Source organism: Cryptomeria japonica, chromosome 3 (assembly GCF_030272615.1).
Source record: "Cryptomeria japonica chromosome 3, Sugi_1.0, whole genome shotgun sequence".
NCBI lineage: Eukaryota > Viridiplantae > Streptophyta > Pinopsida > Cupressales > Cupressaceae > Cryptomeria > Cryptomeria japonica.
This window is the reverse complement of record NC_081407.1, coordinates 768,326,282-768,351,704: the sequence shown is the minus strand read 5'-3', so window position 1 is coordinate 768,351,704 and position 25,423 is coordinate 768,326,282. Positions and strand designations below refer to the sequence as shown.

At 35.4% G+C, this 25,423-nt stretch overlaps 1 protein-coding gene across 1 annotated transcript; it reads right to left on the bottom strand.

Annotated features, from left to right (window-relative positions):
- Window positions 1-3,948: 3,948 nt before the first annotated feature.
- On the bottom strand, window positions 3,949-24,982 carry LOC131078110 (protein CHLORORESPIRATORY REDUCTION 6, chloroplastic). The gene is made up of 4 exons (XM_058015778.2): window positions 24,642-24,982; window positions 4,930-5,061; window positions 4,495-4,715; window positions 3,949-4,416 (listed from the first exon to the last, which is right to left on the bottom strand). Exons 1-4 carry the CDS (start codon window positions 24,859-24,861, stop codon window positions 4,210-4,212), a joined length of 780 nt encoding a protein of 259 aa, XP_057871761.2. The 5' UTR covers window positions 24,862-24,982; the 3' UTR covers window positions 3,949-4,209.
- Window positions 24,983-25,423: the final 441 nt, after the last annotated feature.

The window sequence follows — 25,423 nt, the reverse complement described above, 5'->3', positions numbered from 1 at the left end:
AAAGAAAGGGTTTGATTGTAGCAAACCTCTAAAAACACCAGCCATAACCTTTTCATCCTTGTTTGCCTTTTGTGTAGGTTTCCAAGTAGATTCAAGGAGCTAGCTGGAGACTTCAAGCATGGATAGACTGTGAAATTATATCTTTTCCCTCTTTCCTTTTCATTATCTAATAGATAGTCATATTTTATTTTTTGCATTAGATCATCTTGCTTAATTTATGTTATTTAGGCATATTTTTGTCAAAGTTTGTTCTCTGTATGGACTATGTGACTCTATCTGAATAGGACACTAGCGCATCGCGTTGTCATCTTATACGTGTGGTTGTGTATTAAGACATAGTATCATTGAGGCATGCTAGAGGCCCTCTATGACACATTCAGTTTCATGTAAGAGGTACCTGATAGTTTTACACTTTGTACCACATCTCGAGTGGAGAAGTTGATTAGTGAGTCCTTGATAGGTGTTCACCCACCTGTGCGAGGAGTTCACTTTTTCCCCTCTACAAAAATAAAGGAGGATGATTAGATTTTAAAGGAGGGAAATGAGGATTCTATGGAAATTTACAAGAACCACCCCCTCCCCCCACCCCTCTCAAGACAAAACTATAACTAAGAAGAGCTCTATGAAGCAAGATAAGCCCCAAATCTCGTGGAGCATGGGCTCCTTCACTAGGGATTGTGATATGGAGATAAATGTGCAATATATTGCTGATAAAAGGAAGAAGATAAAATATGATAAAGGGATAGATAAAGACAAATTGGTGGAGAAGATGTAAATTGTTGAGAAAGGGAAAAAGAATATAGTTATTGGTGAGGGGGAGGAGAGAGGCAAGTTTAAAGGCATAGAGAAAACAACGGAATCTAGAAAAAGTTACCAGCATGAGCTTTTTGAGGATTTCAATTTTTCTAACATCAATAGAGATAAAATTTACAATGTGCTCAATTTGGATAAGGAGGGTGTTGTGGGCCAATTTAAACTATCCAACTGGTTCTTTCTGGGAATTGACCAAATTAATGTGAAGTTGTGGTCTCTTCAAAACAAGATGAAGTGAAGGATGGAAGTGAGGATCTTTCTAGAAACATGGTAGAGAATAAAAAGATGTTATATATCCTAGAGGATGTGGCTAAGGATGTTAGTCTAATTAAGAGTGACTATGAGGTCCACTTCAAGATTTTGGAGGATGAAATTTAGAACCTTCATTAGAATTTGGAGAAGGTTGTCAATGTGAGCTAGACTACAATGGAGAATAGTATAGAAGGGCTTTGCATTCTTAATGAAAAGGTCAATAATATGAGAGAATAGGATCTGATGGGTATGCCTAATGTTGTTGATAATCTTGGTGAGTTTATGGTTAAAGGTAAATAGGGTACTTCTTTGGTCAAGTAGAGACCGAGTGCTTGGACTTGTAGTCATTCTAGAAAACCCTTTGAAGCTCAAAAGAAAGAGCTACAAGAGGTGGGCAACCTTCATAATCACCTATATCAATAATACATTTAAGCATCCAAGACTTTTAATAAGTTATAGTAGTGTGTTCTATTTCTTTTTTTGTTTTATTGTTTTGTGTTGGTTTGTTGATCGTTGGGTACCGATTGGCTATGCTTATCTTTTAGGCAATGTTTCATTGTATAGGATTTTGGGTCCCTTCAAAACCTATTTTACCTTAACTCAAAACATTAATACCATAATATACCCAACCAAATGAATAAAAAAAAATTATCATGCTTCAAGGGTACCCAAATCAAGTGCCAAAATGTACCTACAACTAAAAAATCACAAAGAGGGCAATTTCAAATAAAATATTTTTTTTTGATGCAAGATTTCCATACACCCCTAGATGCTCCTACATCACAGAGTTTTGCAGTGAGAATGTTGGTTTAGGGTGCTAATTGATGTTCCTCCTACTATTCTAGATTAGTTTGTGCAATTAAAATTAACATCTCTCAAGTTGAGGTAATATTTGGGTCTATTAGTGTGTATTTCAACAATGTATGTTTTAGCACTATGCAAGTAAAGGTAGTAATTATTTTTAGAATATTTATCTACTATTATCGAGATGCATTGATTTTCATAATAGTCCTTTATGCTACAAAAGTCAAATTTGTGTCACTACAAGAATTTTTAAATATTTTTTAACTAAAGTTCTTCGTGCTAGTGCATATACATAGTTGGGAACAAGTTGAAAAAGGTAAGTTTTGTATTGAAGAGGATTTGAGACATAATACATACAAACTTGTAGTATGGATAGTTTTTTTATACCTTGAAAATGTGCAACAATATCACTCGGCTAAGTATTTTGGCAGGAGTTGTATCATTTAATTAGTAAATGATCCAAGTTGTATATGTAGTATAGTATGACTCAACACAATGGCACAAAGTTCCTTCAGAATGATTGGTTTGCAATTTCTTGAGGGCAAGTAATTTTGGGGAGGAGGGACTTGTACTGTTAAAATATTGGTGAAAAAAATCTAGGTAATTTTGAACTTTAACTCATTTTTCATAATTCTAGTGAATCCAAATGGATAATAAACATTATTTAAAATATCTCAAGGATGCATTGGACTTTTCAAAAGGTCATATTCTCATCCATGAGCTATTTTCATGAGATTCTTGATGGTTATGATAAGAATTCATGACAACATACTTCCTTGTTGAGGTTTCATAGGGTAGGATCCTTATGGCAACTAGGTATGGCAGATTTTTCGATAAAAAATTTAACTTGCCAAAGGTGGGATTGGGTTTCTTGGGTGCCCAAGCTAGCACATTTCTCTATAAATTCTTGGCTAGAGACTATGAATGGATATTTTACTAGTTTATCTTCTCAATTTGCATTGTATTAACATCTATTTCTACAATCATTCTTATGTGGACCAAAAACCCATAAGTTGTGAGGCTTAGAGGATGAAACCCGTTTGATTCTAAAGGGAATTCTCACTCAAGGGGTGCAATGGAGCTTCACGGGTCTTATAGTTTCAACTATATATTTTTTGTGTTTGTTGTATGTGTGGAGTATATTTTTTTGTGGGTGTTTGTTGTAGTTTGTTGTGTGTGTGAATGGTAAATCGGAGCTGAAGACACCATCCTTTGGCTATATCTTTCACAGAAGTATTTTGGTACAATTTTGTAGTGTTTTGGGGTTGTTTTGTTAGTGTTGTAATTATGTGTTCATTTGCATAAGTAATTATAGATTTGCATTTTAGTTTGGTTATATGTGTGCTAGTATTTTATTGATTTTTTATTGGCATCATTACGATTTCTATCCATTGTAACATTTTTTTATGTATTTTGGGTGAAATTAGGCAATGTAATTTTGATATTTGTAATGTAAAAGCTACTCAATTTTGTGAAGAAATGTAATATTGGTTTCAAATCCTTTTGTGGTTGTGGATACTACTATTATGATTGATATATTGTTCTACAAGACAATTTCCAAGAACTGAGAGTATCCATTTTTTTTGGAGAATATTGGAGAGTTCTATTATTTTCATTCGCAATGTGTGATCCGATGGGGTGTGAGATTTGTGCATTATTTATTCCAGTTTGTATTTGTTATTTTTGTTGATATATTTGATTCTCATAACAGTTCCTTTTGTTGTAGAAATCATATTTAAATTAATAAAAGAGTGCAAGAGATGTTGGTGTAAGTTTGTGCAACTTTGATGTTGACTAGCTAGATTTTTATGTTTTCTAGTTATAATTTTTTGGTGAAGTTCTTATTTTTCTCACAAATCTACATTATTATTGTAATAATCTTATTTGGGATAGTACATCTTATCCACCCTTTTGAAAATATGCTCATGAGAATTAAAGGTCTTCTTTGGTTGTCTCTTAATTCACACTTACTCTCACTTTTCATGTTTTATCATTTCGACAACTCATACACAACCTATAGGTTGTCATAATTACTTTTAGCAACTTCTATAACACCAAATGATAATTACAAATTGTCAAAATACAAATTGCAAGTGACAATCCATGCCACTCCAAATGGATTACCTCAAATGTAACAAAATAAATATTTCAAACATTAGAACTTACAAATAATGCCCCTAATTATAACAGTTTCAATTAATACAACAATTTTTTAAACATAAGTCATTGTACATTCTAAATAGTTCTTTTTATACACCCATATTTAGAATCAAGATGAGATAAGTATATTGATACGTATGAAAAAGTATTACCCCAGATGGGGTTGTATACATTTCCAAGCTATGAGGGAGGAGGAACATCTGATTCTATTAGTTTGTAAAGATCATCTGCAATTCCAAATCCAAGCATGCGCATCATGTCATTTGTCTTCACCACAGGCTTTGCAATATTGTGGCTCTTGAGCCAGTCATACACTATAAAGAGCTTTTTCATGGCAAACAACTCCAAGGCCTCTGGATTGAAGACTACTCCCTGCCTCATGCTCATCTGCAAGTGCAAACACAAACTAGTCATAAGTTTGTTGGGTATCATCAAAATGGGAATCAGTATTGGTGGTTTGTTTACCTGATGAGGAACAAGCATTGCAGCATATCTTGCAAGCTCTCCTGCTCTCCAGTCCAATACAACTGCCATCCATGGATATGTTGCATCTAGTCTTACAAACCATAGTCTTATATCAGGGAATTCAGATAGCTCACGAGGATCATGAGGATCATCTCTTTCATAATTTATCACAAACCCAACAGTTCGATCCAAAAGAAGCTTAGGGTTCTTTCCCATATCACCTGTGAGTGATGGGGCAAGCTTTGAATCAAAATTCCCGGCTCACTTTGGCTATACATAAAATAGTTACATGACCATATTTTTTCCTATATAGAAACTTGTAGGCAAGCTGCCCAATTCATTGGCTATCACTTTTTAACTTGTAAGAAATGGTAAAGGCAAAGAAATAATCAGAGGTGACAGTCATATTCCCGGCCTGCCTGAGAGGAAGTTCACCTGTTGCTTCGTTATAATTTGCAAGAAGGGCGTGGGCAAGAGATAAATCAAGGCGTCTGATGATATCCTTATCGATCACGATGTCAATGCGCCCTTCTGTTGGCGGTGGTGGTGGTTCCACCTCAGGAATCTCTGCCGATACAAAACATACAAATTAGAAAATCAAAAATTCCCATATCATAAATTGTGAGATTAAAAAGGGACTAGGGGAAGATTTCTATTATGGTTCACTTTGTGTTAAAAAAGTTCAATAGCTACCTATTTTATTTTCAGTAGTTAAAATATTTGGATTATAATTGGAGTTGTGCGACTTTATTATATCCATAGTGCATGGCTATTGGGGAGTATTGGCCATTTGAGATGGTTATAGTGTATGATTATTGGGGCATCTTTAGGTAGGTATCGGGAGACACTTTGATTGACCACTTTTTGACCCTTGTGCACATAATGGATCCCACACTATGTGTCATTACTACCCAAAAGTCAAAACAATAGCTATAAGCAGTAAAGCTGCATACCAAAACAAAACAAAACAAAAAAATGTTGAAATCTATGGGTACATAAAGTTGGCTATAACAGCTACTATTATGCTTCCCCTACTCCTAAAACTCAATATGCATAAATGTTGTTAGGTTGCTTCTTTAATCTCACTATAGTGAAAATTGTGAATCAAAATGAACTCTAATGTTTAATATTTTCCAAAAGTTATGATAATGGTAAAATAAAATGTTTAATAATAATAATAAATGCTAATAATTTAATATAAATAATATTTTTTAATAAATTGGTAGTTTATATATTAAGTTTTATTTAAAAAATTATATTATATCATATTTACTATAAAAAAGTAGATAGATTAGTATTATGTTTGAAAGTTTATGTAAGATCATGTTTTAAATGAACATATCAAAAGAGATAAAATAATAAGTGGTTAATTGTTAGGTAGCAAGAGTAATAAATTCAATTATAAGTGGATACAAGGCACAATTATCATATTCACCCTAGTCATTAAGAAGTTCTTGTCAATCTAAACTTGGGTTCCAACCCATAATGGTGTCTTCTTCATGAACATGCTCTTCATCTAGAAGGTTAACTTTCATTCCTAGTGGGGAAAATTGTCAAAGTTAGGCAAGGAAATTTGTCATTGTTTGACCAACCAAGAGTGCCCCTATCACAAAGTTAAGAGGAGATAGAAGATGGACGATAATGTTAAGACAAACAATGAGCATTGTGACCTTGAGTCATGCACTAAAGTGGCTAAGAACCATTAGAATCACACCCATTTGCACTATGACTATGTTCACTCGAACACTCTCAAGGAGGGACTAACCTTTGTTAGAGGGAAAATTTGGTGGGACTTTCGTAACCATACAAGGTGCATTAGTCCTATGGTCAAATGACACTTCAAGGTGAGTAACTTTATGAGAAAATGTGTTAATTTGCATTTATATTTGCATGAGAACATTAGAGTAAATAATAGACTTAGTATAAATAAAGAAATAAATATCAACAAAAGTTCCTGAAAAAAAGAGTTGGAATTATATATTTAGAACTAAATGTTGAACATTCTATTTCCACTCTTAAAGCATGCCATATTTGGGTATATTTTACAAGAATTATGGGACAATCCCCCAAAAACGCATATGTGAGGAAAAAGGCTCAAGTTTGAAAGGCTTAAAGAAGTCGTGCCTAATTCGAAGCAAACTAGGCTTTAGTACAAAACCGAAAAAATGCTTAAGAGTTTTTGTGTATCTACAAAAAGGATAATTAAGATTAGCAACTCCCAATGGATTAATCTAGAACTAATAGGAAGACCTTGGTAAAAAATACACCAAATAAAGTGAACAAGGTTTTGTTCAATAGTAGTTAGCTAGATAGTTTGGAATTTTCAATGCAATTAGTTATCCAATGAGTATAAGGCCCCTTTATCATTGATATTGTGTAACATATAAAAGTGTAGAGATAGCCAGGCCTATCCTTTCTAAGGCTTGTCATGACAAAATGGGGTATCACAATACTATTTTCAACTTTTCCACCAATTTTAAAACACCTCACTCCTATTTTGTGAAACATTTATGTAGGATTAGAATCATCATTATTCTAGAAGGATTCAAAGTCCATCATTAAGAATATGTATTTCATTTTGGCCTCAAGCCAAGCTAACAAAAATTTGGTGGTCCTCAAAAAAATGATTAAAAAAGAGTCTTGATATCTTTGAGGAAAAGTTTTTGTTCACAAACCCAAAGAACCTAAGTAAGAATTAAATCCTAACAAGTGATCACAAGAGACCACCAAATGGATTGTTGATTGATAGATAGATTTTTTGCATAAATAATCCTCTTTCCATAGAAACCATGGCTTGATAGTTTCCCAAGCCTTCATATCATTTTGATCACATTTTGAGAATAGAATGAAAACCCAAATCTCTTTAGGCTTTATGCTTATAAGGAATACTAGAAGAAAGATAATGACAAAGACAGATGTTATAGGCTTTATTCCCCTCTAGATCTCTACTAATCCACTTAGCACACAAAACTAAACTCCAATGTTGAATATCAATAAGATTGAGCCTACCTAAGTCATGAGGGAGACAACATAGCTTCTAAGAAACTTTGTGAAAGCCTTTGCCCTAGTTAGAGGATTCCCATAAGAAATCTCTTGATAGTTTCTCAATTTTGGATAAGAGACATTCAAGGGCATAGTAGGAAGAATAGTAAACATGAGTATCAAAAAGACCTTAGGAACAAAAATGAAAATTTCCTACAAGAGAAAGTGGTTTGGTGAGATCCAATAAGACAACTTCTTCTCAAAACAAGCAATGATAGCTTGCCACAAGAAAGAGGGATAAGAATGAATGAAAAAGGGCATACAAAGAAATCTAAAAATCTCTTCATGGTTTATCCATTTTTCAACCAAATAATTGATCCAATTAGGTTAAGGTAGAAAGGATTGTTTATAGCCCCTAGGTATTCTTCAATTGAACACTTAAACTAGGGGCTAAATGAAATAATTTTGACACTTAGAGAATGTTTAACATTATCCTATTCTTTTGAGAAAGTGAAAAATGATTCATTAGCAAAATGTTTATTTGTTGTTGGGTGGAATTGGCAAGACTAATACCTTCAATTTAGCTTTGGGAAACATTATGAGCCAAGAGTAAGTTGAATCCTTTGGTGTCCAACACACAAAGCATAGGGACAAGAGGAGATCTACACCACTATATGGAATTAAAATCCCATAAGAGGACTAATGAACATTGATAGTAATTTAAGAAAAAACATCAACAAAGAGCACTTGAATAGAACATATGAATTTGGGACCAAAGCTTAAATCTCTAACATATTCAATGCGGTAATATGCTTCAACAAATTCATTTTTTATAAAAATAGGTTATTTAATATATATAAAGAAACAAAAAAAGGGTGTTGACCCTATAATAAAACTACCCAAAGGAAAACTAGTTCAATAGCCATTAACATCACCTTAATAACACAAAATAGTCTTAAACAATAAATATATCAAAAACAGTCTTAAAAATGTCTTTGAAGTATATAACCAATATATGTTGGCAAGAGACACTACATAGGTTATCCAGTGTTGTCATTGATGGCAACCCAAGTCAGTGAATCCAACTGCATTGTTGTATGTGATCCTACCAGAAGTCAGATTCAAGTTTGGTTCAAGTCCGGCAAGCTAGAACAGAGCATCTGATAGTGTTGTGCATTTTGGATGAATGCATCATTTTTGGTTATCATCTTAGGTTGTGGATCTGGTTTTAGGTTGGTGGATGTCTAGACAACCTTATTCCAGAGTTTTAGCCTCTGGTGATGATTAATGTTTGAGTTAGAAGCTACAGTATATCAATTTTCAATTTATCAATGCAGGATAGCCGACTTGTGTGGATAATCCTTATGCGGATTATGTGGATCGATTTTGGTGATTATTTTTGTGGTCTAGGTGTTTATTCTGATGGTTGTGGCAATGTGTGAATAATTGTTTTAGTCCACATTGGTATTTTGATTTTGGATTTAGCCGACAGTATGTACACGTTTCATAATATGTTAAGTGTTCTTGAAGTCGACATGTGGTTGATCTAATAAAATGTTGCAGATATATATAAGCGATGCATTTGATCATTTTAGTGTGTGTGATGAATGCAAAAGGTGTTGGTTATCAAGTGTGCATAGTTGCACGTGCACAAATTAGAGATTTATGCTCTGGATCAGAGCAAAATAGTGGAACAGAGCAGTGTAAGGCAGAGTATGAAAAGTTTGTGTAATGTGCTTAACCGGAACTATAATCAAGCATTTGTAGATGCTATCATTTAGTTCATGTACTTCAGTAATCTTTTGTAACTCATTTGTAAGGTAGTAAGCCTTCCTAAGGTTGTAGCCCTTCTTTCTTTGAGTAGTGAGCTCTAAGTAGTGTGCCTGAATGCATGTGCATTTCATTGTAAAACTTTATGCTTGAGTATACTCATCTTGTGGGTCTCATCCGACCCACCATGGTTTTTCCCTTGACTGAGTTTTCCATGTATGAATTCTTTGTGTTATGGTATTGTGGTTGATTTCTTTGTGTTCATGCATCTTTCTTTTGGTTCAATATATTAGATGGTTGAAATAACAAATTAATAAAGTTAAAACTTGTAGAACCCTGATTCACCCCCCCTCTCAATGTTTCTTGATTCCAACAATTGGTATCAAAGCCTAGTTCCTTGGAAGAAGTCTAACAGCTTGAGGAGGATCCAGGAAGGTGGTGTAATGGACTTCGGTGGTCTTCAACAATAGCGTATGTTTTCACTTGATCAATGTAATGCTGAAGTCCAGAAATTGAAAGCGAATCTTAAGAAAGCTGAGAATTTCATTTAGTCATTGAAGGAGCAACTGAATAAACCCAAGGAAAAGAGAAAGGAACTCTGTGATCATCTAAAGCAAAAAGAAATCCAAAGCACAGATGATGATCACTTGAGTGAAGCCTTGAAGGAGAAGACCAAAGAATGTGAGAAGCTTGCTAGAGATAATGCATGCAGTCCTGACACATGAGATGGAATCTATAGTGATGGATTTGACCAAGGAGAGTGAAGGAAGAAAGAAGAATGAAGAGAACCTTAAACAATCCTTAAAAGAAAGATCCGATGAATGTTGCAAAATTAATTATGAGAATGACCAATTGAAGCTTGAACTGCTACAATCCCAAAACAATGAAGAAGAGCTTGAAAGGCAGATTGTCATTCTTAGGGATGAACTTGCTACTGCAAATGAGTATAAGGAAAAGTTCAAGATTAGCTCAACTAAACTTGATGTCTTGCTGCAAAGTCAAAAGAATGAAGATGACAAGTGAGGACTTGGATATGAGAAAGGAGAAAGCTCTAGATCCAATCAAAGAAATCCTAAGTCAGAACATCAGAAGAACAAAGATAAAAGGTCTTCAATAAGGCAACCTAATGCTCAACTGTTCAATGGTAATTGTTTTTCTTGCAATAAATTTGGTCATAAAGCTAGTCAATGCAGAAATATGATGAATCATAATGGTCCATCTTTCTTCAATCGGTGTTTTAACTCCAATAAGTATGGTCATAGATCAAATGAATGCAGAAGTATGATGAATAACTTTCCAAATAGAAGGAATATTAGATGTTATGCTTGTGGTAGTTTTGGTCACATTGCTAATCAATGCAAATCAAGAGGAAATCAAGGGAATTATAGGCCTAGACAGAAATTTTGTGTGCTATAATTTCAACAAATTTGGTCACATTGCGAAATTTTGTAGAAGCGAGAATTTAAATAGGAAGAGTCTAGCAGACAAGAACAAGAATGTGCAAATAGATGAAAAAGAAAAAGCCGAAGTGGATGAGATCAAGAATCAAATGAAGAAGATATGGGTGAAAAAGAGTGATGACAATGTAGGAAGAAGATTTGCACTTGACTCCGGTACTGGATATTCCTCTGAGAATTAGTTTAAGGCCTCTAGCGTAGGGGGGTTTCAAGAAAATATTTTCCTCCCCTGCTAGCAGTTGGTGCTAGAATGCGGCAGATTGTCAGTAGTTGCATTGATGTATTGTAGATCATCTGGAAGGATTTTCGGAAGTATTTGAGCCAAAAATTTGGAGATCCACATGAGAACATTTGTGAGTAGTATGTGGTAACAGGGTGTCCGAAAGGGTTAGGGCAAGTGGATTTATTACATCAAAAAGTTAAAAGTGTGAATGATAAAAGGCAACCTTCACCTTTCATTTGTCACTTTGCATTCTGTAAGAGAGAGTAGAAGCGAGATCTAAAAGAATATTTTCGAGTAATCAAAGTGTGAAGGCGATTCTGCATGAAACCCAAATCCAGCGAAGTAAGTTTGTTAATTTGATATCTTTGCAATGGATACACCTTTGGTAGTTGATATAAATGAGATATCCTACCCCAAGTTCAATAAGAACCTTTACAAATCAGTGGAAGATGATTCTGCAAGGTGCATTTTCATCGGTTTTGTACAGTATTCTTCATGTGGAGCATATCAATGCATACATACATGCGAATATTGAAGAATTAGGAGGTTCCCAGTTGTTGAATCTGTACACCTATCATATATTAGGAGAGGATTTTAAGATTAAGCCCGAATTCAATGCTTTGAGGGAAAAGAACTTTACGCAAGTTGTTAGGTTTCTAGTGTTTGATGAAAATGAGCGGGTCTAGTATGTTCTGAGCTGAAGTCATGATGAATTCATGTGGTTGAACTAGTCATTCAAGATCATGAAAGATGTAATCATAAGTCACCCAAGGATGTTACCCCGTGTCTTTTTTATATGTTTGTTCCCTCCCGAAGGACCCAAGTCACCTCGTTGGTACTTGGAAATGGGAGGTTATCTATCTTTATATGTTATGTGCTCTCCTGAAGGACCCAAGTCACTTCATAGGTGATTGGAAATAAGAGATTTTCAGTCATAGTATTCTTCTATTTTTTAATCTCCCTTCTTCCATCTATTGTATATTAATTTTTGATATCGGGGTCGATGCAAAGTGTTTGGGGCATTTAGGCTCTCTTCCATGTTGACCCAATTTTTCTTTTCTCTTTGTTTTCATGTGCCTTCTTCCTATGATCTGTAAAGTTTGGTACCAAGATGAATTACCCATATGCAGCTATATATCATCGCATTTCATTGTTATGGGTTTTGATGTTGAATCAACAGATCTCCCCATGCCTTTGTGTTTTGTGTTAATGTTGTGTCATCTGTTGAAAGGTGGCATTCAACGTAAACATCATGTTATGTTGACATGACACAACATCCATTCTCCTTAGAATGACATGTTTTACACATACCATTCTTGGGGGGGTGGGGGGGTGGGGGGGGGGGGGGGCTTCTACTCTTGCATATCTCTACATATATATAGTTTTGCATTATCTTATCTACATTTTGCATTTTGCATTATCTCGTTTTCCTTTAGTGGGAGCCAAACCACTTGATCTATTATCTCATTTTCCTTGGTGGGGGCTAAACCACTAGACCTTATTGCCTTTTGTGGGGGACAATCCACTCTATCTACAATCGCCCTATCGTACAGCTATCTAGCATAACTTGCTACCCATACTGGCAAAATTCATTATCTTGTTTGTCTTTAGTAGGGGCCAAACCACTTGATATAAGGTCGTCCTATTGTATGGCTATCTAGAATAACTTGCTACCCATACTAGCAAAATCTATAAACCATTATCTTGTTTGCCTTGGTGGGGGCCAAATTGCTAGATCTTATCGCCTTCTGTGGGGCTAATCCACTCTATCTAAGGTCTCCCTATTGTATGGCTATCTAGCATAATTTTCTACCCATACCGGCAAAATCTATTTATATTTTTATCATTATTTGTTATCTTAGTGTCTGCCATATCTATTTTTTGTCTAACTTGTTTGTCTATAGCTAACATGTTTGTGATCCTACCAGAAGTACCCCATGTCTTTTTTATATGTTTGTTCCCTCTGAAAGGACCCAAGTCACCTTGTTGGTACTTGGAAATGGGAGGTTATCTGTCTTTATATGTTATGTGCTCTCCTGAAGGACCCAAGTCACTTCATAGGTGATTGGAAATAAGGGATTTTCAGTCATAGTATTCTTTTTTTTTTTTTTATCTCCATTCTTCCATCTATTTTATATTAATTTTTGATATCAAGGTCAATGCAAAGTGTTTGGGGCATTTAGACTCTCTTCCATGTTGACCCAATTTTTCTTTTCTCTTTGTTTTCATGTGCCTTCTTTGTTTTCATTTAGCTCAGTCTTTTAACTTTAATAAGTATGGTCATAGATCAAATGAATGTAGAAGTATGATGAATAACTTTCCAAATAGAAGGAATATTAGATGTTATGCTTGTGGTAGTTTTGGTCAATTGTTAATTAGTGTAGATCAAGATGAAATCAAGGGAATTACAGGCCTAGACAAAGAAATGTCGTGTGCTATAATTTCAACAAATCTAGTCACATTGCAAAATTTTGTAGAAGCAAGAATGTGAATCAAATGAAGAAGATATGGGTGAAAAAGAGTGATGACAATGCAAGAAGTGGATTCGCACCTGAATCTTGTATTGGAAATTCCTTCGAGAATTAGTTTAAGGCCTCTGGCCTATGGGGAGTTTTCAAGAAAATCTTTTCCTCCCCTACCAGCAGTTGGTGTTGGAATGTGGTAGATTTGTCAATAGTTGCATTGATGTATGTGGTAACAGGGTATCCGAAAGGGTTAGGCCAAGTGGATTTATTACATCAAAAAGTTAAAAGTGTGAATGATAAAAGGCAACCTTCACCTTTCATTTGTCACTTTGTATTCTGTAAGAGAGATTAGAAGCGAGATCTACGAGAAGATTTCTAAGTAATAAAAGTGTGAAGGAAATTCCACATAAAACCCAAATCCAACGAAATAAGTTTGTTAATTTGATATCTTTGCAATGGATACACCTTTGGCAGTTGTAAGTTTGTTAATTTGATATCCTACCCCAAGTTCAAGAAGAAGTCTTACAAATTGGTGGAAGATGATTCCGCAAGGTGCATTTTCATTGGTTTCATATGATGTTCTTCCTGTGGAGCATATCAGTGCATACATACATGCGGATATTGAAGAATTAGGAGGTTCCCAGTTGTTGAATCTGTACACCAATCATATATTAGGAGAGGATTTCAATATTAAGCTCAAATTTAATGCTTTGAGGGAAAAGAACTTTACGCAAGTCATTAGGTTTCTAGTGTTTGATGAAAATGAGTGGGTCTGGTATATTCTGAGCCGAATTCATGATGAATTCATGTGGTTGAACAAGTTGTTCAAGATCATGAAGGATGTAATCACAATTGTAACTGGTTTAAGCTCATCTGATGGTTTACCCATGCTTTGGTCGGTGAAGAATCAGATGCTCACATAAGCAATCGGTTCCAAGTTTGATAAAAGGGATATGACAATCAATGATATTGTTGAGTCAGATGTGAAATTTTCTTCAATGGTTATTAGATACAAGGTTTATCACTCTATCAGGGAGAATTCGGTGTCTAATACTGCTATATATGTTGAATATCAGATGGTGAAGGAGAACAAGGAGTATAATATGTGTGAACTACTCTGGAGCCAACTTATGGAGAATCTAACCAACATAAAGAAGGATAAGAAAAATGCATTCAAATTTGGTACCTTTGTCTTATGCATATTCTTCTATTTTATGAATGAAGTTCTGATAACAGTCAATGGGCTAGTGATAGACCGGTGGCAGTCTAGATCAGAGTTCTTATGTACAACATTGGAGATAGCAAGGCCCGAAGAACTACACTTTGGGGATACTCAAAGAACTTCCAGAGCATGATGCACCCTAGAGAAAGGATTCCTAAATCTATTATGGAGAAATACAAGGATACAATATGCTTCATGGGAGAGATTGATCAATGCCTAATGGAAGCAGTTGAGCCTAGGACTATGTGGATAATTCCCATGGGGTATGAGGTTGATGAGCAGATATTGGAGGTGTATGCTCAAAACTTGTTGAGTAAGCCTATTGATGCTTCAGAAGAAAGGTTTGGCACATTTTCTGAGAAAGACTTGCAATTGCATAGGCAATTCAAGAAGCCGATGTAATGGTGAAAAAGGGTGAATGATGGAGAGATCAAGAGGAAAACTTTTCTTCCCTCTAAAGAGAGATGAAAGTTTCACTATAGATTTCCCTTCAAACACCTTATTCACATTACATTTAAAAGAGGGGGGAATTCACTAGATCCAATCTCTTAGGGAAGAGATTGAATACTAAATTAATTGATAAAGGGATAGAAATGACAAGCTAACCCCTCTTTTAGAATGGAAAATGATTGAATTGTGTATTGTAGAACTAAATGTAAAAGTAGAAAAGAATTGATTATAACTCGAGATAGAAGCATGAGATGATGTTGTGCACCTGGATCTGGTTATAATATGTTGAGACGAAGCTGCCCTATGAATTTGAGGAAAAGTTGTCAAGACCGTGTTGAAAGTGTCCACGGTCCTCTAAAAAATCCACGAAACGAAGAGGGTTTTTATGCCTCTGCAAATGGAGTCTGAATCTACAAACACAATTGCATATCTGCAACCTACACACAGAAAAGAGAGGAAAAGGGGTTGGGATTGGGGGTTTGCCTTCAGGTCAAACCTGGTTTTGGAATTAACCAAATGATGAAAGAAAGTACTTGCAAGTAAATGTAAATGAAAGACTAAAATGTAAGTCACCTCAAGGGAGGTTGTAGATAGAATGTAAGTAGATTTTCTTGTATTGAATTGAATGTTGAAAGGGATCTCCTCTTCAATGGTTGAATCCTTGACTTGAATGCAACACCTAGCCTTGAAGGGAGACTTGAGAATGCTCAGTACTAGAAAGGAATGCTTGAATGAACTTGAATGCTTGAATACGTGATATCATGTATCTCAACTTATCCAACTTCTCCTTATGCAAATGGGAAGGACAAATGCGACATATATACTTGTCAATTAGGGTTAATTAACTGATTTTTCGTCATAGGACGACACAGGGAAAGTTTTTCCAGCTTTATGCAAAGTCCAATGCAAAGTTTGAATGGAGCAAGCCCAAAATAGGGCAAGGACAAGGGTGCCACGCCCCTTTCTTGCCCTTGTCTCAGGACAGGAAGCAGGTTCAGTTAGTGTGGAGGGCAGAACAAGGCAATCTCTGGGGTTGAGCAAGTCTCGGGTCTCTGATCAGGCTTAGGGATTCGAATCGCCAATGTGAAGACCCTAATGTGGTCACAAATTGCAAGGGTCACAATTTTATGACACTGCAGCTAGAAATGGTAATGAAAGTTAGAAAGGACATGGAGCAGTATGCTGAGAGCATTACCATTACTAGTGAAGCAGTTGGAGAGGCAAGGAAGAGGAATATGTCAGATACAGAGGAGCTAGTCAAGGTTAAGAAAGCTAATCTGGAAGCCTCCTCTACAAAATCAAGACAATCCAAAAGCACTGCACCCTCCTTTGATTCTCCAAAACCAGCTAGCTCTATGGAATCTGAAGCCAAAACATCTGGTAAAGGAGAAAAGAGGAAGAAAGATAAGAGCACAAGGATATATGTTACTATTAAGGATGATGAAGAGACTAAATCCGATGAGGCTATGAAGGAGATAAAGTCCAAGGGCACCAAAGCATCAAAAGTCTTTAAGGGCAATCCCTCTGGTGGAGAGAAAGCAAGCAAGAAGATGAAGCTAGATCAATCTGGTATGTCTGTTGAAAATGTTGAAAAAGATCTTACTATTCAAGGTAATCTCAAGCCACTCTCTGAATGTTATGACAAATTTGATGAAGCCAGTTAGAGAGCTCTAAAAAAAGCCACTATTAAGTACTTGAATATATTCAATAGGGCTCTTGTTGAGATTATGTCTAAGATTCCTAAAAGCCTATATGATGTATTAGAAATGAGAAGATTAAGTGCTAAGGAAGAAGATATCAGACTTAGAGAGCATGCCTTGGTAAATCTTTAGCCTGTAATTTTGGTAGAAGAGGTGAACAAAATTCTCAAAGAAACCAAGAGTGAGTTTAGAAGAAAGATTGGGATAAACAGGTTAATGATTGGGGAGACTGAGGAAGTAATTAGAGAATCAAAGAAGATTTTGAAATCAGTCTTGCTAAGGAACAATTTTGATGTTTGTCTCTGAAGAGGCCCCTGTTGGTGGTGAGTCATCTAAAGTTCATGGTATGCAATCCAAAGATGAACAGGTTGAGGCAAATGTTCCTTCTATTCCAAAAGAGGGAGAAGTGAACAAAAGTGATGAGGAATCAGTCAAAGCAAATGCAATTGAGGATACTCAAAATCCTTCAGTTGAATCAACTAAGACATCTATGAAGAATGAAGCCCCATCTAGTGAAGAAGCAATGAAGGTGGTGGAAGTTAAGAATGAACCAATCATGGAAGCAAGAGACAATGCAGAGGTAGTGAAGGTAGTTTTGGAGAAGGACAAGTAAAAACTAGATCTTGAGTTGATCCAAGGGCCTATCAATCTGGCCACTCTTTCTCCCATCTATAAATTGTAGCTAGCATCATTTTCTTGGGCCAAAGAAAGGGAGGAGATGTTGAAGTCTCATATTGAAAATAGTGAGCTACTTACTCTTACATCTGGTGTCTTGGAGAAGATCACGCCTTCATATGTCAAGGACACATCGGATACTCCCTTCAATCAGTTGAAGAGTCTAATAAATTTGGTAAGTAATCACTTCGAATCACTTGAGAAGTCAGCTAAGGTTAAGGTCTGAAATGAATTTGATGCCAAGAAGTTTAGTTCATTGAAGAATATGATTGCAAATGATAGAATCTTGTTAAAAACCTACATGAAGAGTATTCAAAATGATTTATCAGAAGGAGGCAGTGTCTACAAGTCATGTCTATTGTTTTCTAAGTTTACTGAGGATATTGAGAAGTAAATAAAAGAGAATGAGAAGCTATTGGCATGTATATCCAAATCCTTTGATCCCTTGACTGTTTCAGTGGCCAGTCAAGAAGGTCAAGTCATTTCCTTGCTTGACAAGATCAAGAATTTGATGCATGAAAAGGATTGGATTTTTGGTAGAGTCGGTGAACTTTGGAGTCTAATTGGTCCCAAATTAGAAACATTGCTCAGTGCTTTGAAGGAAGCCCAAGATGCCATGGTACCCAATTACCCCTCAGACCTTCAGATAGCAGAAATGAAGGTATTTTTTTTCAGTGGGCAGTTTCAATTTTGGAGAGTCTCAAGAAAGGTTGGGACAGTGATCTGATCTTATTAAAGAATATTTTTGCAAATGTATTTAAATATATATGTAAGTTAGGAGAGTCTATTTGTATATTTGCAGTTTGTTCATAGGAATTTTGTATGAATTTTGGCTTATGGATCCCTACCTTTGCCATTGATGTCAAAGGGGGATTGTAGGGCAGTAAAAAATGGTATATGCATCTTATAGAGAGTTTGTAATTTTGAGTTTCTGAGTTTTGTAATGTCTGTTCATATTTGGTTCGACACTTAGTCATTTTTTACTAAGTGTTGCCATCAATGCCAAAGGGGGAGATTGTTGGCAAGAGACATTGCACAAGTTATCTGGTGTTGTCATTGATGGCAACCCAAGTTAGTGCATCCATCCACATTGTTGTATGTGATCCTATCGAAAGTCGGATTCAAGATTGGTTCAAGTTTGACAAGCTAGAACAACACATCTGACAGTGTTGTGCATTTTGGTTGAATACATCCTTTATGTTATCATCTTGGGTTGTGGATCCGGTTGTAGGTTGGTGGATGTCTGGACAGCCTTATTCTAGAGTTTTAGCCTTTGGTGATGATTAGTGTTCGAGTTAGTAGCTCTGGTATATGAGTCTGTCATTTATCAATGCAAGACAACCAACTTGTGTGGATTATGCGGATCAATTTTGGTGATTATTTTTGTGGTCCAGATGTTTATTTCGATGGTTGTGACAATGTGTGAACAATTATTTTGGTCCACATTGGTATTTTGATTTCAGATTTATCTGACAATATGTACACGTTTCATAATATGCTAAGTGTTCTTGAAGTCGACATGTGGTTGATCTACTATCTTGTTGCGGATATACATAAGCGATGTATTTGATAATTTTAGTGTGTGTGGTGATCAAGTGTGCACAGTTGCATGTGAGAAGATTAGAGATTTATGCTTTGAATTAGAGCAGAACAATGGAACATAGCAGTGTAAGGCAGAATATGAAAATTTTGTGTAATGTGCTTAACTGGAACTATAATCAGGCATTTGTAGATGCTATCATTTAGTTCATGTACTTCAGTAATCTTATGTAAGTCATTTGTAAAGCACTGAGCCTTCCTAGGGTTGTATCCCTTCTTTGTTTGAGTAGTGAGCTCTAGGTAGTGTGCCTAAATGCATGTGCATTCCATTGTAAAACTTTATATTTGAGTATACTCATCTTGTGGGTCTCATCCCCACCGTGGTTTTTCCCTTGAACGAGTTTTCCACATATAAAATCTTTGTGTTATGGTGTTATGGTTGATTGCTTTGTATTCTTGTATCTTTCTTTTGGTTCAATGTATTAGATGGTTGAAAGAATAATTTTAATTAAGTTAAAACTTGTAGAACATTGATTCACCACCCACCCCCCCTCTCAGTGTTCCTTGATTCCAACAATATAAACATAGACCATGGAGATCTTAAAAAAAACACCAAACATCTAATAGTAGGGGGTTAGCCAAAGAGTTGGCCCCAATATTCAACTTGAACAGTTCATTGTGATTCATGTCCTTGTCACCATCTTTTGCAAGCTCCTTGTCCTAGAACAAACAAAGGGTAGTGGTTGATATGTCGATGATCTTAGAGCTTAATTTTGATATGCTCACCAACTTCTTTTCTAGGTCCAACTCTTTAACTTGAGCTTCACCAGTTTAACAGTAGTGATATCACATTTGGTACATTTGAAGGCATCACTAGGAAAGTCTGCAAGAGTAGTCTTGGTGTTGTCAAAGTCATGTAAGCTAGTGCTCTTGGACTAGTTACTTTAAAGAAAAGAAAGTGATAATTCAAAAAAGACATGTTAAGGAAGAATTGAATTTCCTTTTCCTTGAGCTTGATAAACTACCATTCAATAAAAGAACTTATTGGAAAGTGATAAGAAAAGATGACTTCTTACAAATGCTCAACTTACAAGAAAATATAATTCGCAAAATAAAAGAAAGGTTTAGCTACAACATGGCTCTAAAGCCATTTGTAACCCTTTCAAATCTAAAGCAAAGATTATTTCATATATACCATGTAGAATGGATGTGATGATACACAATATTGAGATCAAAAGGCCCTAATTTATTATGTGTAGTACCAAAGTCCCCTCTTGCTAACTATCTAGCACATAAGAAGATATCACACTTGTCTGATATTGCTTCCACCATATTAAAGTCTCTACACATTACCCAAGTTCTAGTAGGATTTGAGTTAAAAATGTATTGCTAAAGTTTAGATATTTCAACATCATCCCTAGAAGCATTAATATTATTAATAATAAATGAGTGGTTATTGATGTTAAAAAGGACCCATAGAGCCTTATTGGTGGGGTTACGCCCTTGATCCACTAAGTGGGAGCGTTGTTTTAGAGATAGAAAAGTAACACATCTATCCCATCCTAGCTTATGCTTGCTATATAAAAAAAGTGACTATCTAATCATATGACACAACAAACTATAGAGAGCAAAAAATCCTAAAATTTTAATCTCTTGCAAATAAAGAATCTCCAAGCTTGCAATTCTTTGTTGTGTATTCTACATAGTATATTTTCTTAGTGAGGCTTTTGTTGAATCTTGAACTTTCCATGAGAAAACTTTCATGAAAAAAGAGAATTTAGAGGCACATCATTACTATTCAGTTCATAATGAACTAAATAGGTTATTTTGTAAGAACTCACTTTCTATCATAAGGCTAAAACTTCTTAGATAAATAACTAGTATGCAATTCCTTGGCTCATTTAGAATCTATTCCCTATCCTCCAAGATTTTAGTTGAGTTGTGAGAGTGACTTGAATCCATTCAAGGAGAAGATGAAGGTGAAGAAGTGAATATTTCAATTTGAGATGATAAAGTACTAGCCACAAGTGACATTCTAATGAGTTGATGTTTATTCATCACTTTGGAGGATTCCCTGTGTTGGGAGACACTACTCTCCTTTCCCTTTTCAAGAGAATTTGAAATTGAAGAACCATGATTCTTTTGTTGTGGCCCACTCTTAGAAGATGGGGTTTTTTATTCATTAGTATAAATATTCTCATTATTTCCAGTTGTAGTCTATCCACACAAACTCAACTACTTCTCCTTAGGTAATTATTCTCATTATTTCTCATTGTAGTCTATCCTTTCTCTATTTCTTGATGAGGTGTGCCACTTGTAAGCTTAGGGCCAAGCTTGGCTCTAGGCATAACCAAGAGATAGTCCAAGATTTTGGAAATGATTGATGCATATAGCATGTGTTTAACAAATTCGGATAAATGAATCTTTGGGCATCCCATAACAAGTCAATTTGAATGCCATCAAACCCATATCTTTAGAAAGATCAACATCTATGCAAGGTATTTTTTAGAATAAGTGAAAAAGTCTATTTCAATGCAAGAATTGCCTAAAGAGGAAACAATATGATTTTAAAAGGCCAACAAGGCAAACATAAACAATTGAGATTGATTCTCAAAGACAATAATTTTTCAGGTCTAGGGAGTGAAAACTAACAAAGAACTATACACATATATGAACCATATTTGAAAATGACATCTATGTGGCTTGTCTCAACAAGCAAAAACGGTAAAACATTTCAATGGGATTTTGGATAGCTTTGAAAGCCAAGCCCCATGAGGAACCTAGGCTTTGCTCACCCACTCATGGGGTATGCTTTCAAAGATGATCTAACCAAGAAAATAATCATTGAAACCATAATGTTGAAGTCATTTATAGGCAGCGTTAAATTTCGAAATAGGTAAAACCACATCTGACATAGTTTTTGAAGAAATATCTTGTGAAATATTTTTAGAGAAATTTTGTCATCACGTTTAAGAGAGTCATTCTCCCATGTATTCAAACACATTAGCATCTACTACTAAAAAGTTGAAATTTGAAACCATTTTTATAAAAAAAAAAACATTCAAAATGAAAAAAAAAAGAAAGTTACAATGAATATGAATTAACTATAACATAAATAATTTACAAACAAAATTAGACACATGTGAAGCATACCAAACTCAAGGCTCTATTTAATCTTTACATTAATAAGATATTGTTATAGAAAGTTACCAATGAAAATGAAATCGAATTTTTTTAAATAAATTAGTGCAACCATTACTCGTAAAGGTTTATTTTGAAATGAGGTTAAAATTCAATAAATCAAAAGTCCTAATTAGAAAAGGAGAATATCTCATGTCATATTTTAAGAATAATTCCCACAAAGATTAAAATCTGATAGAAGGGGGATGTCACCAAAAGAGATGTGAAACAGCCATATGCTGCATAAATATGCCAATGGCAAGGGTATCATCTATTTACAAAGCGAATTCCAATCGATACTGGTTACTCTGCAACTAAGGGCAACTCTGTTGTAAAAGCTGAGTAGCCATACACTGAAGAAAGAAAGGTACCAAAAATTGTTTGCCCTAAATGCAATATCCGTTCCAAGGAGAGACTAGAACAATAAAAAGCTTCAATTTTATAGATTAACACACACCCATCTGAATTCCAAGCAGTACCCTGCTATCATAATCACTGAAGTTTAAATCTCTCATCAAAAGCTAAAATGGGCAACTTTTCACAAGCTCACTTCTCATAGGCCAGGCGTAGCACTACCTAGTACTTGTTAGGTTTAGCCTGATATTTGCAAATGCAACAAATAACCAGTTTATTCTTTAGCATTTCTAGTAATGCAATTACAGATATAGTGGATTAAGTAGTTTATTCATGATGTGTCCAACTTATAATTCCGAGGAAAAAAAAAGGTAGTAAAAGGAACATTTTCCTAGCCTGAAACAAAGATGACAAATAAAAGGTTCAAATTCATATAATATTAAGCAGTTAAAACAGTTTCAGATTTTAATAGATTTTTGGTCTGTTGGTGAAGTTGAATGGTTCTTAATAAATCTACTAGAGATCAAATCTTGTTGAGTGCAAGGTTCTGATATTATAAGGATGAGTCCGGGATCATATTCCAGATGAATTTGATGGAATGGACACCCTCATTTCTTGACTCTTAGCAGAAGAGGTTTCAGCCTAAAAGCTTGTGCTCCCATATCAGATTGCTAAAAGTTCTTTGTCGGTGATATAAAACCCCTCATAAAAAAACAGTCTCAGATGAGAAGGAATCTTGATCATTAGGTTTCCCTCACACAACTCCAAATACAACATCATTAATTAGCTTCCAACCAGTTAGAGTGTCTTCCTTTACAGAAGATCTTCCAATTAAACATGATCTGAAAAGATGGCCGGAACTAGGCAAAGAACCTTATCAGAGCCAAGAGCCAGATATTAGAATATAGATATTAGATTGCTAAAAAAAAATTGTGAATGATATAAAATCCTCCATTAAAAAATAATCCCAAAATAAAAATCATCTTAATCATTAAGCTTTCCCTAAACAACTCAAGTATAACATCATTAATAAGCTTCCAATCAATGAGAATGCCTTCCTTTTAAGGAGGATCTTCTCACTGAACTTGATCTGGGAAGATAGCCAGAGCAAGGCAAAGAACCTTATCAGAGCCAAGCCACCCTATATTAGAGCGTAGGTATGGTGGCAGCCAGTCTTGCAGATGTGACAGAGTATCCCAGTCCCTCACAGCCTCCGAATTCCCGAGATAATCTTCTTCTATTTCATATTATAGTTTATGTTAAATTTTGTATCTGAAAAGTATTGCTGGTGGTTATAGCAATTGTTTGCAGGTCCTGGTAAAAACTTGGAGGACTCATAATCATTATGAAAATTTTCCAATACAATCAAATTCCAATAGCATCTTTTTTTGGCTTCCTAATGTAATCAATTTTTCTTTGACTCAAGCTGGTGAGGCTCGGGCTCAATGCTAACCAATGTGTTTATTAGGAAGCCCAAGTAAAGTTTATGGAGACAGAAATTCTACAGCAGGGGATACACAAAGTCACGAGAGGGCAGGTGACCCCAGCTCACAAATGTTAGAAGCTCAGTAATAGTCATCGTTGCTTGCAGAGAAACAAGCTTTTCACAGCCCAAATAGAGAATCATCTCTTCTTGCAGAGAATCAAGCTTTTCGCAACCCAAATGGGCATTGGTTTGACTTATCAGGGTTCCCTGTTTTAGGTGAACCTCTCCTTTCTAAATCACCACACTCCTGTTGTCTGAATTCAACTTATAGTTTCATGATGAGGGATGAAACAAAATGCACTTAGAGTTCTCAGACTAAATACATAGGAGCTGAAGACTAGTATGTTCTCAAACTGTAGTTATAAAAATCTATATAGTGTTTCTGCAAGTGCAAACTCTGTAATTTATAAATGAATGAATTTCAAACAGTATAAGCAGGCAAATCGAGAAGCTCTAGCAATGAAATTCCCTGGGAACAGTCCATTCTTAAAACAAGAATCCATCTAAATGCAAAAGATTGTCACTTGCACTAGTAAGAAAAAATCGTTATGGTGGCTCTGTTTAGAAAGTGATTCGGAAAACTTTGTTTACCCCTTTAAAGTTATACAGTTGAGTAAAAGAGCAGAGAGTTGTGGCTTGCTTACCTTGGTCATCAGTCATAGGAAAATCGATATTTCCTTGAGGATTGAAGGCAACCATGGGAATTACTTCACATCTCTTGGAAGAAAAGCATGATTTATGAGGAATTAGCAGCTTCGAATTTCTGTAGAAGACAAAAGTGGAGAGAGAATGAGTTGATGCAGAAGAAACCGTGGATGGATATGGAGGAAGGGCAAGCCGAGACAAGTCCAGCGCCATAACCATTATTTCCAATATCCTGTCAATAATAACCCCATACGCCTTATCGACTTCAGGTCTTTCTTAGATCAACGCCTCGCTCTAAAGAGCCAACCCAACAGCAAGAAAGGAAAAAAGAGTCATCGTTATGATTGCTTTATAGCTCACATAATTGCATGAAAGGTAGTGAAGGTTTCCTCGGCACCACTTAAATGTGATTTTTCTTGGGTTTATATGTGGATGTCTTAAGAAGTAGTCCTAACAAATATTTGGTATTTTTATTATTTATGAATCTTCATTCTTGGGAAGATCTGAAAACTAAAATCGATTATTTAGGTTAGATAGAGAGAGTTTCGATATTGTTATGTCAGTTCTTTCTTGGAGATGCTTTATAAAATTGGCATTCACTTTGTTAAATCTTAGAAGAAAGATTGGTGTTGGTCTCCCAACACCACTTTTTACAATTATACACTACATTTGGGGTATTGTTGGCTCTCTCTACACCTTCCTATGGTGCTTACTTTGAATTTACGATGGCATTTGCAATCACCTTTTTCTGTTTGGCAACAATAGTTTCACAATATTTGGT